Genomic DNA, 18,527 nt, shown 5'->3' on the forward strand with positions numbered 1-18,527 from the left:
CGAGATGACTGTCCAAGCTCTGAGGGGGCGCTTCCCTCAGAGTTAAGATGCAACTGTTGTTCATTTAAACAGGTACCATAGGGATGGCCAGGGAGTGTAGAATCAGCTGGTGCAGTGATACATTAGAATCCGGCTGGGATGTTGCAGGACCACCCCTCTTGGGGATGAGACTCGAGTGGTGCAGAACCCACCTGCTCACTGTTGCAAGTGGCAACAAAAGCAGCAATCTCATCCATAAGGAGCTCAGGGTCAGAATGTGAAACAAAGAGTTTGGAGTACTGAGGGCAGTCAGGCAGGGGTGCAGAGGAAATAGGTACAGGAGAGGGAGGGTGTTCACGGGGGTCCTTAACTCTGGGAGGCTGGTATCCTTTAGCAACCTCTTTCAATTTCTCAAGCAATGTGAGCATGTACTTAGAATCTCAGGCGGAATCTCCATACCTTCCCTGAATGTTGACTAACCAATAATCAAGCTTATCTAATTTAAATGCACCTGCGTAAAGCCAGTTTCCATGGGACCACCCATATAGATCAAGGGTAAAGGGAATAACATAACAACTATTACCCATTTCCCTCCAAACGATGTCGGTTGGTGAATCCGGGGGGGGGGGGGTACCAGCAGTTCTCCTATCTCATTCTTGCACTTCACGTATTTACCGTGGCACTGCTGAGTTCTTTTCAAAGGTTCCAAGTGTTGCGGACCACCCTTCACAGCAGGACATGTAGCTTCATCGCTGGGGGCAGCCTATCGCCGTCAATCTTAGAAAGTTGCGATCCCATTTGTTGTCCCGTTTCTTCCCCACACCCCCCATCCTCAGTCGAAGCAAAATGCTCAGAGACACAGTATAGTTTTACTTCCTTCATCTTTATTCCAGGCCCTGGAGGGAGAGAGAACGATTACCCTCGTTCTCACACAGACATGAGTTCTTTGTGTTCTCTGGAATAGCAGTTTCTTAATGATTATGTAGTCATTTTGCAGGGAGGAGCATCCAGGTAAGGCAACATATATATTGATTGGGTGACTGTTATAATTAGCGAGCATCAGTAGTAAGGCTTAAGTCATCTGCTGTTACACAATGAATAACTGGCTTCACATAATACTTTTCACCTTGTTAAACTGACTTATGTACTGAAGGCTTCCACTATTGTTAAATGGCTCAACATAACAAACATTTTTCCACCTTGTTAACCCATTACCATTGCCTCCAGCACCCCATTGTTAACTGCCAGTTCTTATCTGAGTTATGCTCAGCTGAACCTTTTGTTTCACAAAACTCAGAACTTAACTCTGTCACTACCTGATTTTACCTTATACACATTCTCATTCCCTCCTTTTATCATTTCACGCTAACCGATGGCATTACTAGATTTCATAAGACTCTGACAGCCAGTACATAAGCAAGTTATTGATGTACAATATGCAGTGATTATAACAAAAATTGCTAGTCCATTATAGTAATTAGAATTTGAAGAATCCTCCCATGTGGAAAAAAAAATTCACAAGTTCTTAAATCCACAGTCCTTAGTGACCACTCTATCCCCTCCAAATTGAGTAGAAATAAGCCAGTTCTCCAAACTCTTCTTCAGTAAAATCCAACCTGAAAACAAAATTCAGTCTGTCCTTGAGCATCACTCCATGGAGAAATCTGAATTCTTTGATAATGGCAGTTAAATACTTAACAAAACTAATGAGAAATCCATCCTTCCAGAGATGCTTCAGAAGGAGAATACCAGTGCATCTGAGTGTGCAGTGCTGTAGCTACGGCAGCAGAATAGGTGAATGCGGCTCTCTTTGCACCTGCTCTACTGTTAAGTGTAACAAAGCCAACCGGCTGTTGTTTTGTTAGCTTGATCAGTGAATCTTCATATCCCTTAAGTGATTGAAAGACAAGGTAAAGCTCACGTGGTTTAATGTCCATAGGAAGGCCACTGACAAAAAGCGTACCAACCTCCTCTTCACTGCTGTTAGTTTGTTCACTTTTCAGGCTCATGACTGGGGAATCCGTTGGATCAGATTGTGGATGGGTGGGTGGTGGTCCAAAGGCATGCTTTATCTGTGACTGGAGAAACTCTAGAGATGATGTAAGCTGCTGAAAGTATCTTTGCATTTCTTCTTTCATTCCTTCCTTACCAAGGTGGATATAAGTATAGTCATACATTTAACTACATTCAGTTGTGTATCCGCCTATTTCAACCTTCTTTGAATTCTTGAAGTCTATTACTCTGTTCACTATTTATGACATTATCAAGTTTTAAACAATCCGTAAACTTCTAAATTGTACTGCCTAAGCAATTCACTTAATTATAAACAACAATCAATGGTCTTAAAATCAAATCCTCGAGGGACCCCATTCAGGTTATTCAAAAATTATTTTCCTTAACAAATTGATACTTGGCTGATGTGTAAGCTGTCAGGAAAAGTATTTCAAAAGTCTGGAACAGCAAGAGAACAACAAAATGTTTCCTATGCTTCGGCAATTGAAGAGGCAGTTTCCGTTCAGATTTAAATGTCAAATGTTCGAGGGAAACAAATGCTGAATATTTTAAAATATGTTCTACAAATGAAACTTCCCGAATAAAACAGTTGGAATTGCAGTGGCGACTTTGGTAGAGATCAACATTTTTTTGAATTTGCAATATGAAGGAGGCCAATGAAGTCTTAACAATAACTGACAGAACTGAAACAGCTCAGCCTCAAGTTCTAACATACTCTAGAAAACCTTAATTAACCATAAACTAAAAATGCACTCTTCTTTTTATAAACACTCTGCACAGCAGCATAAAGATATTTTAATGTAATACACTCATCTGACTAAAGCATGACCACTGACCCAGCTGTGTTTTTTTTAACAGGCATTGTGAATTTCAAACAAATCAGGGGCTCAAGGCACTCCGTTTGTTTTAAGGTTACAAGTTTGATCATTTAAAGAATGACATAATGTTGAACAATTTCAACGTAAAAACCAAGTCTGCCCCACTACACAGTCCACAAAACACATTGAATTGAAATCCTCATTCAAACAAGGCAAAGCAGTTACTTAAAAGGATTTTCCGAACCAGTATTTTAACATACCAACCTGTTTAAACATCAAGCACTCTCAGCATGGCACAATCTACGTTGAAACTTGCCTTTTTCAACCCAAGTATTAGTACAACATTAAATTCAGCGTTTCTCTTTTTCTTGCATCCTCTCACTGAAATTGCACTTATAAAAAGAGAGAGCCCTCGCAGTGGACCACATGGTGTCACAATCCAAGCCTCTCTCTTCCCCCAGAATAAAGTCTTGCAGAACCTCAAATTTTACAACTAGAGGGCTTTAACCCCTTTCTCACATTACTCCTCACAGGGGCTTGACCCCCCAATTAAATACAGAACCTGGCTTAAACACAGAGAGCTCAAAGCTCAACACAGTGCAGGGGACTTGAACTTCAAATCAACCACCCAGTAGACTTGAACCCCAGTACTGAGCAGAGGACTCTAACGTCAACTAAACCCACCCCAGGGGACTTGACCACCAGTACCGTGCAAAGGACTCTAACCTTGACCAAACCCATGCCAGGGGACTCAACCGCTAGTACTGCACAGAGGACTCGAATCTCAATCACACCCCCTCTCCCCCCAGTGCAGCGCAGAAGATTCATAAACTCTGTCTGCCAGCATGCTTGCGAAACTGCGTCTCTCGACTGAGCTAATTACTGTTGGAGGGATTTATAGGATAAAGAGCGATTGAATGAGGGAACCATATCTGACACACAGGAATGTTGAGAGGGACCAAGGTTTAAAAGCTTACCTTGTGGGTCCGTCTGTCTTGAGACATTAATGTTCCGGATGGCCACTGACACCGTCCAGTCGTAGCTATCCGTTTGAATCCTGCCGACTACGCCAATATTGTCATCCCGCTTCCCCCCACACCTCAGTCAAAGCAAAATGCTCAGAGACACAATATAGTTTTACCTCCTTCATCTTTAATCCAGACCCTGGAGGGAAAGAGAACCATCCCCATGTGCACAAAGACATGAGTACACTGTCTTCTCTGCAAAGCAGTTTCTTAATAAGTTATATAGTCATTTTACAGGGAGGAGCATCCAGGTAAGGCAACATAGTTACATGATGAAGGAACAGCGCTCAAAAAGTTAGTAATTCCAAATAAAACTGTTGGCCTATAACCTGGTGTTGTGTGATTTTTGGCTTGCGCAATAAGGCAGGGCAAGTGAGTGAGGTGTCAATGGGGAAACTCTATGGGGCCAGCGACTATTATTCTATTAGTTCTAAAATAGTGGTGGAAAAGGATATACCAGATCTAACAGTTGAAATTCTAAGTTGGAGGAAGGCCATTTTGACGGTATTAAGGAAGAACTTTCAAAAATTGATTGGGGGCAGATGTTCGCAGGTAAAGGGATGACTAAAAATTGGAAGCCTTCAAAAATGACATAACAAGAGTCCAGAGACATTACATTCCTGTTAGGGTGAAAGGTAAGATTGAAAAGGATAGGGGATGGTGGATGATAAGAGAAATTGAGTTTTTGGTCAAGAAACTAAGGAAGCATGTGTCAGGTTTAGAGAGCAGCGATTGAGTGAATTCTTTAGAAAAGTATAAAGGCAGTAGGAGTATACTTAAGAGGGAAATCAGGAGGGCAAAAAGGGGACATGAGATAGTTTTGACAAATAGAGTTAAGGAGAATCACAGGGATTTTATAAACACATTAAGGACAGAAGGGTAACTAGCGAGAGAATAGGGCCCCATAAAACTCAGCAAGGCGACCTATGTGTGGCACTGCAGGAGTAATACGAGTATTTTGCATCAGTGTTTACTGTGGAGAAGGACTTGGACGATATAGAATGTGGGGAAATAGATGCTGACATCTTGAAAAATGTCCATATTTCAGAGGTGATACTGGATGTCTTGAAATACATTTAGGGTGGAGACATCCACAGGACTTGATAGGTGTATCCTGGAACTGTGGGAAGCTAGGGAAGTGATTGCTGTGCCCCTCGCTGATATTTGTGTCATCGATAGTCACAGGTGAGGTGCCAGAAAACTAGAGATTGACTAATGTGGTGCCACAATTTAAGAAAAGCCAGATGAGCCTGACATCAGTGGTGGAGAAAGTGAGGTCTGCAGATGCTGGAGATCAGAGCTGGAAAGTGGTGTGCAAGATGTTGGAGGGAATCCTGAGGGACAGGATTTACATGAATTTGGAAAGGCAAAGACAAATTAGGGATAGTCAGTATAGTTTTGTGTATGTGAAATCATGTCTCACTGACTCGAATGAGTTTTTTTGAAGAATTTACAAAGAGGATTGTTGAGGGCAGAATGGTGGATGTGATCTATGTAGACTTAAGTAAGACATTCAACAAAGTTCCTTATGGTAGACTGGTTAGCAAGGTTAGATCCATGGATTACAGGGAGAACTAGCCATTTGGATACAGAACTGGCTCAGGGTAGAAGACAGAAGGTGGTGGCAAAAGTTTGCTTTTCTGACTGGAGGCCTGTGACTTGTGATGTGCCACAAAGATCTATGCAGGGTCTACCACTTTTTGTCATTGATTTGAATGATTTTAATGTGAAAGTAGGAGGTATGGTTAATAAGTTTGCAGGTGACACCAAAATTGGATGTGTAGTGGACAGTGAAGAAGGTTACCTCAGAGTGCAATGGGATCTGCATCAGATGAGCCAATGGGCCAATGAATGGCAGATGGAGTTTAATTTAGATAAATGTGAGGTGCTGCATTTTGGAAAGGCAAATCCGGGCAGGACTTATACACTTAATGATAAGGCCCTGGGGAGTATTGCTGAACAAAGAGACCTTGGAGTGCAGATTCATAGTTCCTTGAAAGTGGAGTTGCAGGTACTTGGGATAGTGAAAAAGGCATTTAGTATGCTTTCCTTTATTGGTCAGAGCATTGTATAGGAGTTGAGAGGACATGTTGCCAGCGTACAGGACATTGTTCAGGCCACTTTTGGAATATTGTGTGCAATTCTGATCTCTCTCCCATCAGAAGGATATTGTGAAACTTGATTTAGGAAAGGTATCCAAGGATGTTGGCAGGGTTGGAGGGTTTGAGTTATGAGAAGAGACTGAACAGGCTGGGGCTGTTTTCCCTGGAGCCTCTGAGTCTAAGGGATGATCATATAGAGATTAATAAAACTGTGAGGGGCATGGAATAGGGTAAATATCCATGGGCGGCATGGTGGCTCAGTGGTTAGCACTGCTGCCTCTCAGCGCCAGGGATGGTTCGATTCCAGCCTCAGGTGACTGTCTGTGTGGAGTTTGCGCGTTCTCTCGTACCTGCGTGGGTTTCCTCTGGGTGCTCCAGTTTCCTCCCACAATCCAATGATATGCAGGCCAAGTGAATTGGCCATGCTAAATTGCCTGTAGTGTTAGGTATATTATTCACGGGTAAATATAAGGTAGGAGAATGGGTCTGGGTGGGTTGCTCTTTGGAGGGTCAGTGTGGACTTGTTGGGTCGAAGGGCGTGTTTCCATACTGTAGGGTATCTAACCTAACTATCAGAAATAGAGATAACTGGGAATAATAAGAATCAGGAAGTTCAGCTCATTAATTTGAGCGTGTAAGAATTATTTGAGAAACTGAAGGGAGTAAAATCTGAAAAATTGCCAGGACCTGATGGCCTACACCCTTACAGGGATATAAGGGATATAACTGCACAGATTGCAGATGTATTGGTTACAACATTCTGAAACTTATAATCCGGAATTGATTCAGCAGATTGAAAACCAGTGTTATATTGGTAAACAAAAGAAATTAAGGATGTTTAAAAACTGGGAACTGCAGTTCAGTTAGCTTGACTTTGGTCATCAGGACAATGATGGAATCTATTAAGGAAGTTTTAATGATACCATAATATGGACAAATTCCGCATGGTTTTACAAAAGGGACACCAATTCTGGCAAATGTATTATTGTGTTTAATGGATGTAGCTCTTCTCCACGCTAATAGCAAACCATATCAGTGGTCGGGAAATTATTGGACAAGTTTCTGAAGGAGAGAGTTAATCTCTGCTTGAGAGGCAAGATCTGCTCAGGGATAGTCAGCCTGGCTTTATCAGAGGGAAGTGATGGCTCACAGGTTTAATAGAATTTTTCAAGGTGACTATGTATGTTGATGAGGGGAGTGCAAATTTGCAGTTTACATGGATTTCATTAAAGCCTTTGACAGGGTCCCATTTGGGAGTCTGATAAAGAAGGTAAAGGCGTATGGGATCAAGGGTAACTTGTTAGGGTAAATCCAAAATTGGCTTTGAGGTAGCAAACAGAGGCTAGTAGTAGCAGTCTGATTGTGTGACAAGTGGCCAGTGTCCATGGAGTACCACAGGGATCAGTGTTGTGTCCCTTATTCATGATAGTCATAAATGATGCACATGAAAATGTGGGAGGGGCGGGGTCAGGTGTGCTGATGAGTAAGTTTGTCGATGACACAAAGACTGGCCAGGTAGTTAACAGTAAAAAGCAAAGTGTCAGGTTTCAGGAGGATACAAACAGATTGGTAGATGAGATGAAACCGTGATATATGTGAGGTGATGCTCTTCCATCAAAGTAACAAGATAAGGGAGCAGGATACTAAGAAACTCTGAGGAAATTAGGGTTCTTGAGGTGCTTGTTCACAGATCCCTGAAGGTGGCAGGATGGGTTAACAGTGTAGTTAGGAAGGCATACTGGGACACTTGCCTTTATCAGTTATGGCACAGATTGTGAAAGCAGGAGATTATGTTGGAATGATACAAAACGCTGGCAGGAATACTGTGTGCCGTTTTGATCACCTGACTATAGAAAAGGGGTGTTTGCGGAGGAGATTCACCAGGATGTTGCTTGAAACATTTCACTGTGAAAAGAAGCTCGTGTTGTTTTCTTTCGAGCAGAGAAAGCTGAGAGGGGACCTGCTTTGAGATGTATCAAATTATATGGGGCAATAGAAGAGTGGAGAGAAAGCAGCTGTTCCCCTTAGTCTAAGAGGCAGGAATGGAGGGAGTGGGTGGGGTCGGAGCATTGGGAGGGGGGAGGGGTGGTGGTGGTGGTGGTGGTAGTCAGTGACATCATAGTTTCAAAGAGAAGGGCACCAGGTTTATTGGGGATTTGAGGAAAAGATATTTCATCTTAAAGTTATAGGGTGGTGGGAATTTGAGGATACGCTACCTGGAGGATGGTTGAGGCAAGAAACTTTACAACACTTTTTGAAAAATACATAGATGAGCACTTGAAATGTCATACTAATCATGGCTATGAGCCCACTGCTGGAAAGTGGGATTGTGGTAAATTTAGGGCAGTTTTGTTGGTGAAAACCAAAGGGCACCTTCTGTATTGTATGATTCTGGGGATTGGGCCGTGGAGATCAGTGGGACTCCAAGGATTTCACTGGGCAACTGTCTGTGTCACTGCTGATGTGGAGAGTTGATAAAAAATACTCTGGAACTCAAGATTCTGCAACTCACAGCTGTCAGTATTACTCGTGGGAACAATGGACTGATATATTTAACAAGCAAACATTCTGAAGTTATTTATTCATCTAATCCTCCAATTAATATATTTATTGCAGAGCATCAAAATCTGGGAGTGTCTTTCAACAATATGGCTGAAGGTCCAAACAGGGAAGAAGATCCAGTGTCCTCGACTGAAGTTGACATAGACACAGGTTGGTTCACAATGTTACTTTGGAAAAAATCTCTGTCTGACAAAGTTAAAAATCACACAACACCAGGTTATAGTCCAACAGGTTTAATTGGAAGCACACTAGCTTTCGGAGCGACGCTCCTTCATCAGGTGGTTGTCTGACAAAGGCCTTGAGAAAGAGCCTGCAGCTCAAAATTAAAAGAGCAGGACATCGGCTATGGGGAAAAGTTGAAACGAGTGACCATTTTGGGGGGCATTACAGTCACATGTAGAGGGAACTCCTGTGTGCTGCTACTGTCCAGTAGAGGCTGACCTTTGATCTTTGTGATGGATAAAGACTGTGACCCAGAGCAGGGCATTCGACAGAACAGTGCGCTACCAGGAAGTTGAAGATGACTGTCAGAGTCCTCTTCATTATTTTTATTCCTTTTATCAATATCAATTTGTGAGCTGCAAACCATGAGTGAAAGATAACTTTTAGACTGTGTTAATGGCTTGTATTAAAAGGAAAACAAGGTTTTCTGTCAGGCTTGGAAGTTAATTGCAAGTTGTTTCCTGATCAAAGGGTTCTGCAGATGTTTCATCATTATATTATATTTAAACAGATGGCAGAAGTTGCTAGTAATGAGGTCTGTATCTGGGAATTGTATCCAGCAAGTCTGGGAAAAAAACCTTGTGCAGATGTTGCATGGTAACTCCTCAGTCAGTTCAGGAATGATCAGAGTTTTAATTGGGTTCTGTCCGCACTGTTCATTTTTTTTAAAAATGAATTTGACTGTTGATGCTACGGCATGAAGATTTGAAAGTTCCCCACCTAACTCACCATGAAGAGCTTTTGGTAGCTCAGAGAATTTTAAAAAACACTAAGTTATAAGGAATTCTTCCTTTATCTGTGTGAACTGCAAAGACGACCCAGGGCAAAATCTTCACAGCATAGTCCATAAAATCATCATTCACATTGTGAAAAACACTTAAATAATTTGGCTAGTTTTGTTCATAGAATCCCTACAGTGTGGAAACAGGCCATTCAACCTAACAAGTCCACACCGACTCTCCGAAGAGCTTCCCACCCCAGATTCACACCCTACCCTAGCCTTCTAACTCTGCATTTCCCATGGCTGGTCCACCTAACCTACACATCTTTGGATTTGTTGTTTGATTCCCTTTACTGTATTTGATGTTTTGTATTGAATGTGCTTAAAAATAAAGATTTTAAGTTTCTAGCCTAGATCAATTATATTTCTGTGTTTAATTTTGCTGTTTTAAAGTTGTAATGTTGTTAGTAAATTGCTAAGTCTTTTGTTTAAGCTTAAAAATTGATTGTCAAGAAGTGATTTGCAGAGTTTGGGATTGATCATTCAAAAAGTCTATTTTGGAACCATTGGAGTCAATTTTGAGGGTCTTTTGAAGGTTTCAAAATTTACTGTGTTGCAAATAGAGGTGGAAGGACTGTTTTAGTTTGGTTGTCTGTCTCCATGTTGTAATGCTACCCACAGTGGAGCAGAGGTGAGAAGCACGTTGAACCCAGAAATAGAATCTCCTAAACAATTACCTTCCTATCATTAGGGGAATAGATAAACTCAACTAAATACCAAGCAGATCCTGAATGGTAAATGACCTCCCTGACTGTAGAGGGAAGAGCTTTCTGGAACAATGGGACCATCTGGAGGAAAGAAAGGACAACTGGAAATATCCATGTTTGGGACTAATGTGAAGAACATGAAAAGACGATCTAGATGAGGCCACTTGGCCCTTGAAGCCTACTCATCATTTAACCACATCATGCACCTCAACTACACATTGTCATAGAGCTGTACAAAATGGAAACAGGCACATCAGTCGACTTTTTCATGCTGACCAGATATTTTAAATTAATCTAGAGCCACCTGCCAGCATTTGGCCCTCATCCTTCTAAATGCAGATGTCTTTTAAATGTTGTAATTTTAGCAGCCTCCACCACTCACTTGGGCAGCTCATTCCATAATGCATCCCCCTTTGTTGGAAAAAAAATGTTGCCTTTAGGTCCCTTTTAAATCTGTGCCCTCCCACCTTAAACCAATGTCCTGTAGCTCCCAGCCCCAGGGAAAGGACCTTGGCTATTCACCCTATCCATGCCCCTCATGATTTCATTAACCTCAACAAGATTACCCTTCAGCCTCTAACATGCCAGGGAAAATAGCCTCTCCCTATATCTCGAACCCTGGCAATGTCTTTGTAAATATTTTCTGAACCCTTTCGGTTTCATAACATCCTTTCTGCAGCAGGGAGACCACAATTGCATGCAGTATTCCAAAAGTGGCCTCTACAGCTATGACATGTTTTCTGAACTCCTGTACTCAATGCACTGACCAGTAAAAGCAAGAATACCAAACACAACCTTCGCTGTCCTGTTCATCTGCAACCCCATTTTCAAGGAACTATGAATGTGCACTCAAATGTCTCTTTGTTCAGCAACACTCCCCAGAACCTTACCATTCAGTATATAAGTCCTGCCCTGATTTGCCTTTCCAAAATGCAGCACCTCACATTTATCTATATTAAACTCCATCTGCCACTTCTTGGCCTGCTGACCAATCTGATCAAGGTCCTATTGAACTCTGAGGTAACCTTTGCTGTCCATTAGAGAAATGATTAGAATGCAGGAGAGACATATTTCTGTGAAAATAAGAGATAGAATTGAAAGGTTAGGGAACCATGGTGAAATTGAGAGACGAGCTAAGAGGAAAACGAAAGCATACATAAAGTCTAGGCAGCTGAAGACAGACAAATATTTGGAAGAATATTGGGAATGTGGGACCAATCTAAAACAAGGAATTAAGAGGGCTAAAAGAGGTCATGAAATATCTTTAGCAAATAGGAATATCCCAAAGCCTTTTATTCCAATATAAGGATCAAGGGGGGATCAAGAGAAATTGTTGGCCCACTCAAGGACAAAGGAGGGAAGTTATGCGTGGAGTCAGAAAAAATGGGTAAGATTCATAACGAGCACTTTGTATTGGTATTCACTGAGGAGAAGGACATGACGGATGTTGAAATTAGGGATAGATGTTTGAATACTCTAGGTCCTGGCAGGTGGGCCTAGTTTGGGTTGGGATATCTGGTCGGCGTGGACAAGTTGGACTGAAAGGTCTGATTCCATACTGTACATCTCTATGACTCTAGGTATATGAATAGGAAAGTTTTAGAACGCAGCCAAATGGAACTAGTTTAATTTGCAAAACTTGGTCAGCATGGACAAGTGGACTGAAGTGTCTGTTTCCTTGCTGTATGACCTCAATGATATAACTGACCACTGAGACAGAGTCCCCATGTTCTCCATTTCCCAGCCAGCCAAGCTTTTTTCTCAGTACAGGGTATTTATGCTATCAAGCCTCTTTGGAATTTTGTGTTTCTGAGAGATCCCTTCTTGTCCTTCTATATGCCAGGGAATGTAGGCTGTGTTGACAGAGACTTTCCTGACAGGAGAGTACCAGAAAGATGGGGTTTGCCTCCTTGTAATAGTTGTAATGTGTATTCAGGGATTACAGGCACATGTTGCGAAGGTAGTACTGTTATCATGAGAGATTTATTTTTGCCTTATAGATGGTGTGCAAAATAAATTGCATGTATAATGTGACGGATAGTTTTATGCAATGCCAACAAGGTGGTTTTCTAAATCAGTATTTTGAGGGACAACCTTGGAAATAGAGTATTTTGAATCTGGTATTATGCAATAAAAAGGCAAATAATTACCCTATAGTAATGTGACCTGTAGGAGAGACTCATGATGTGATGGTATTTTGTACTGAGTTTGACATTGAAATTGGATATTGTGAAACAAAGCTTAAGGACTTGACAGTTCATAACTCTTTAGTGTTATTTAATTTAAATCTAATATTTAATCTGATTAATGGATTATACACTGATTATAATTGCAGTAAATGCTGGCCTCGCCAGCAATGTTCCTCATCCCATGAATAAGAAAAAAAATAATGATATCATGAAGTATGAACTTGCTATTATTCAATCAGTTTCACATCCCCTATTATTGATGAATTTAGATTAACTTTAAAACATGCCAGCAACCACTAATCATCTTCTTGTATTTCCCACAATTGCTTATAACTGCAGGTATCCTACACTGCTGTCTCTCAGGCTCACTCTCACTTAGAGTCTTGTCTGAGGGGACTGCTTTGAAGCACCTTGGGAAGTTTTACTATGTCAAAGTATGTGGAAATATAAGTTTATGAGTGAAGGAAAATGCTCGGAGACACAGTTGCTTTACCTTCCTTTATTCCAGGTCCTGGAGAGAGAGAACAATCGCTCATGTGCACAGGGGCATGAATTCATGGTCTTCTCTTAAACAGCAGCTTCTCAATGAATTATATAGTCATTTTATAGGGAGGAGCATCCAGATAAGGCAACAATACATATTTATAGGGTGACTGTTACAATCAACGAGTATCGTTAGCAGAGGCCAAGCCCTTTATTGTTATACAATGGGTGTTCTTAACTTTGTTAACTGGACTCATACAATGAATACTTTTCCCCTTGTTATCTGCGAATGGAATTCTGAAGGACAAACTTACTAAACTCACTCTAGAAACAGGACTGAATCGGCTAAAGGCCCTGCCCCTCGTCCTGTACGTCAGGAGGCCGAGAAAAGTCAGAGATGTCTAAGGACTGCCATTGAGGTAGTCTGTGTATCCAAAGGGCACAATGGTCAGTAATACTAGAAATACTAATTCCCCCATCTGCACAAGTACCTGATCGAGACATTCTCTGGCATTTGAATCTATCAGCAAGGTTGAGGCTGAGAGACGGAGTAACCACAAACTGAATAAGGGAACTCTGTTGCCCAAAACGAACTGTGAGTTTAGAGGTCAAGGGGAATTCCTGGTTGTGGGTGGAGAAAGGAGCACGGCGGTCAGGGTTCTGCCTGGGCCTGTTGTTGTCGGGAGGGGAAGGGGTCCGATGGGCCTGACAAACGACTGTCTATGTGGACAGTCACGCCTCCAGTGGCCAAAGGAACCGCAAGTGAAACAATTTCTCTGGGGGACGCATTGAGGTCCCTGGCCCTGATCTTGAAAATCCTGTATGTCCGGGCCAGGGCGAGGAGGGATACCTGGTGTATAGGGTGGTATCACAAGACTATTAGGGTATGTGGCATAGCCGTGGCTGTATGGATTAGCCCACCCTAGAACACAGGGCAGTGGTTCCATTTGATAGCCTGTGGTGTCATGTCATGGGGCCATATCGCAGACAGGTCTCTGAACCGTTTTGTGCTTAACAGATTCAGGTAAGGCGGACTTATTCAAACTCCAGAAGTGGGTTACCAGTAATTTCATCTGGGACTTACTTTTTTCTGACCAATCTAGGGCATGAGTACTGATGGATTTACCTATTTCGTCAGGGAGACACTGCATTAAGAGTGCATTGAACTGGGTGGAGATGTTACAGCATTAAAGGAGATATCGCCAGCGTAGGTGGCATAAGTGGAACCAAACCTGTTGTAAAAGTCCGGATCGTCTTCATCTTTCTTAGCTTTACAATTTAGAATTTTAGTAAAATCAATGGGTTTTTGAAGGGTGCGGCGCAGGGCATTTCATATTGCATCTGTCTGATCATTTTCTCTTGGGATAGCAGCAACGAAAGCCTCCCCAAGTCGCATGGTTGCCCAAAGACTCTTGTCATTTTTCATACTTGCCAGAGGCGAGCATCATGCAACAGAGACTAAAAAGGTCCTGGGATGTAGCTTTGTAGATTCTAATAGTACACATGAGATGTTCAATGAAATCCTTGGGTTGGGTCTTCTTTTTCTGGGGCGCCATTCATAATCATCCACGTTTCTTGTGGTTTCCATAGAGTATAGATGGGAATTGTGGGCCTTTGAGCAATGGCGTTGGGATCCGGATTGGGTACTTGGCACAGCAGAAACTGTCGGTGCGGTAGTTCAGCTTCTGGGCAGTGGAACCTGCTATCAGGGTGATTAGTCACAGCATTAGTACTCATGGGGAAGTCAGCATCAGAGTCAGATTCAGGCGCACTACTCAGGGAATCAAGATCTGGGCACCCAGTCAAATAATGTTTTGTCAAGGTTTCCAGGAACTGCTCTGGCTTCCATGGTTGGTGTTAGGAACAGGCTTCAATTTTAATTTACTGCGATTAGAATGACTGAGAGTCCAGCAACAGACGGGATCAGTGTATGTGACTGGGGTAATAGTATGACTAGGTTGAGCCTCACAGGCTGGGAGGGGAGAGTTCAGGGAAAAGTTGGGCGAGCTGTGGTAGAGCTTTGGGGGTGTCTAGGACTGATTGCAGGGTGGAGGTGATTCAGGTTAGGGGTGAAGGTTTGTCCTTGGTGCTATAGGGGGGTTACAGGGCAAACAATTTTCATCAGAATCTCCCCACTATCGAATAAAGCCTGGAGTTCAGATATGTCCAGTGGCGCCTGAGAGACATCCTTGTCACTTTAGTCTTTAGATTTAAGATTGTACGTTTAAAATAATGCCTTCAAAACCTCCCAATAACTGCTTTTCCATTTATCATCAGTAGTAAGAATATTTTCACATTTAGCAGTCTGTTGCCAAGCAATTTGGTGGGATTTTTCGTTTATTTGGGTGGCCACCATTCTCCAATTAGTAATAAAACATTTCCAGTTTTGTGAAATATTAGACTTGCACACCTCAGCGTCTGCTTTTGAACATTTATGTAGATCTCAAGTGCCCCGCAATGGTTATTGTTCATTTCCCAACAATTTGTTTAGTCGGGTGCTCAATCTACGATAATTAACTCATCATGCAGATTATCACGACAGATTTATCCTATCTGAGACGAAAGACCCAGGTTATCAAGTGTCTGTCCCATTTGCCTAAAGGTACTTTAACTGTTTCAGATTTAACAATGTTACCCACAAATCAAATTCCACTTAAACACAGAAAACCCGAATCCCACTTATACACAGAAAGCTCAAGCCTCAAACACGGATATCTCAAACCCCACCACAGCGCACAGGACTCGAACCTCAACCAAACCTACCCCAGGGGACTTGAACCTCAATGCCACACAGAAGACTCAAACCTCGATCACACCCTCCTCCCCGCAATGCAGCACAGAGGACTTGAACCCCTGCCTGCCAGCGCGCTTGTGAAACTGTGTCTCTCGACTGAACTAATTACCGTTCGACGAATCCATAGGATAGAGAGCAATTGAACGAGGGGACAGTCTCCGGCACACAAGAATATCGAGAGGGACCAGGTTTAAAATCTTACCTTGTGGGCCTGTCCGTTTCGAGACACCTTCCGATCCTAGCTTTCCGTTTGGATTCTGCCAACTATGGCAATATTATCGTCCCGTTTCCCCCTTCAGTCGAAGCAAAACACTGGGAGACACAGTTGTTTTACCTTCTTTTATTCCAGGACTTGGAGAGAAAGCTAGTGATCGCCATGTGCACAGGGACATGAGTTCACGGTCTTTGCTCAAACATGAATTAGATAGTCATTTTATAGGGAGGAGCATCCAGATAAGGCAACATACATATTGATAGGGTGACTGTTACAATCAGCGAGTATTGATAGCAGAGGCCAAGCCCTTTACTCTTCTACAATGGGTGTTCTTAACTTTGTTAACTGGATTCATACAATGGATACTTTACCCCTTATTAGCTGGAAATGTGTTGCTGGAGAAGCGCAGCAGGTCAGGCAGCATCTAGGGAACAGGAGAATCGACGTTTCGGGCATTAGCCCTTCTTCAGGAAAGGCTTCCTGAAGAAGGGCTAATGCCCGAAACATCGATTCTCCTGTTCCCTAGATGCTGTCTGACCTGCTGCGCTTCTCCAGCAACACATTTCCATCTCTGATCTCCAGCATCTGCAGACCTCATTTTCTCCCCTTATTAGCTGACCTTGCATACTGAATGCTTTCAATATTGTTAAATGGCTCTACGTAATTACTGCTTTTCCACCTCGTTATCCCATTACCCTTGCCTCCAGCACTCCATTGTTAACTGTAAATTCTTATCTAATCTGAGTCATGCTGAGGTGAACCTCTTGATTCACAAAACTCAGAATTTAACCCTTTCTCTGCCTGCATATATGCTACACACATTCTCACCAGGCCTAGAGCAGTATGGGCAATGGCAAGCAATGTGTAAAAATATTGCGTGAATGAAATAACCTGATTATTTGATCAAAAGAAGAATTCAGAGTTTCCTTTTTTAGGTTTAAACAATGAATTATATATCTCTTCTAATAAGTGACCATTAGCTTATTTCATACATTTGCATCTCATTAGCTGTTATTTTCCATGCAGCTCATAGTTCTTCCCTTCTGAGAAATTCGATTTGAACTAGTTTCAGGCATGACGGTCAGAGTGGTTACCTGTTGGCAGCTACTGGTTTCTTCCTTGTTGAAAGGGCTTTGTCCTACTGTGTCTTCACACAATGTCTATGAAATATTCAGAGGTGCTGTTTTCCCCAATGCACGTCAGCATCAGCAAATGCTCATTTTCACCACGTACCAGGCCTGCTGTCTGTCTAAACCGCACACGACTTCACCACTTTCATATTTCACTTTGAGCTCATGAACATCTGTGATTTGCACACTTCTGGCAGGTTGCTTTAAACACCGAGGCGCGCACATGCAGCTCTACAGCATAAATCTTACAGGTCTTGGCTTCATTCTTCCTGCTTCCTCACTTTGCACTGACTTTAATCTGGGCAGCCTTTTTTTGGTTTGCTTTGTTGTTTAATGCAAAGGAAGAGGCAGGTGACTTGTCACAGTCGGGATGGTCCAACAGGCAAGGAGGTGGACATGTTGCCAAACAATACTGTGCGACATTTAATGTTACACTTACCGCATATACTAGCAGCTTGAGTGATACACTATGCATACTCCAACCAAATGGTGGCAATTCAAATGGGACAGTCCTTGGTGTTGTTTGGGGGAACGACAGTCATTCAGCGGGAATATAAAACTTTACGCCCTTTGGTTCTTGATGTTGTGCTGACCTTTATCCGACTCTGAGGTCAAGCTAACCTACGTATGTTTTATTTTACTATCATCAATGTGCTTATCAAAAGTACCTTAAATGTCCCTATGTATCTGACTCTACCAGCACTGCTGGCGGTGCATTGCACACAAGCACCACTCTTTGTAAAGAACCAACCTCTGATATCTCTCCTAAATCTTCCTCCAATTGTCGTCCCATTTTCCTCTTAAGAAGTAGCAAAACATTCTGAGACTCGGTATGGTTTTACCTCCTTCATCATTATTCTCTCCCTGGAGGGAGAGAGAACAATTGCCCGTGTGCTCAGAGACATGAGTCCACCGTCTTCTCTGGAACAGCATTTTCTTAATGAATTATATAGTCATTTTACAGGGAGGAGCATCCAGATAAGGCAACATAAATATTGATTGGGTGACCATTACAATCAGCAAGTGTCAATAGTAACGATTTAGCCATCTGCTGTTACACAATGAATGTTCGTAATCTTAACTGGCTTTACATAATGAATACTGTTCACCTTGTTCAACTGACTTTACATGCTGAATGCTTCCAATATTGCAAAATGGCTCTATATAATGAATGTGTTTTCACCTTGTTAACCCATTACCATTGCCTCCAGCACCCCATTGTTAACTGCAAGTTCTTATCTAATCTGAGTTGAAACTTTATTGCTGGAACAGCGCAGCAGGTCAGGCAGCATCCAGGGAACAGGAGATTCGACGTTTCGGGCACAGGCCCTTCTTCAGGAATGAGCAGAGAGTGTTCAGCAGGAGAAGATAAAAGGTAGGGAGGAGGGACTTGGAGGAGGGGCATTGGAAATGTGATAGGTGGAAAGAGGACAAGGTGAGGGTGATAGGTCGGAGTAGGAGGGAGGCGGAGAGGACAAGAAGAAGACTGCAGGACAGGAAGGCGGTGC

At 42.4% G+C, this 18,527-nt stretch overlaps 1 protein-coding gene across 1 annotated transcript in view; it reads left to right on the forward strand.

Moving 5' to 3' along the window:
- Positions 1-18,527, forward strand: part of LOC122544462 (NACHT, LRR and PYD domains-containing protein 3-like) — a 74,471-nt gene that overhangs the window by 12,253 nt on the left and 43,691 nt on the right. The window contains exon 2 of the mRNA XM_043683699.1: positions 8,554-8,649. Within this exon, the coding sequence (XP_043539634.1) occupies positions 8,586-8,649 (64 nt within the window). The 5' untranslated portion in view covers positions 8,554-8,585. The remainder of the gene's footprint in view (positions 1-8,553; positions 8,650-18,527) is intronic.

This window comes from Chiloscyllium plagiosum, chromosome 49, assembly GCF_004010195.1.
Source record: "Chiloscyllium plagiosum isolate BGI_BamShark_2017 chromosome 49, ASM401019v2, whole genome shotgun sequence".
Classification (NCBI taxonomy): domain Eukaryota; kingdom Metazoa; phylum Chordata; class Chondrichthyes; order Orectolobiformes; family Hemiscylliidae; genus Chiloscyllium; species Chiloscyllium plagiosum.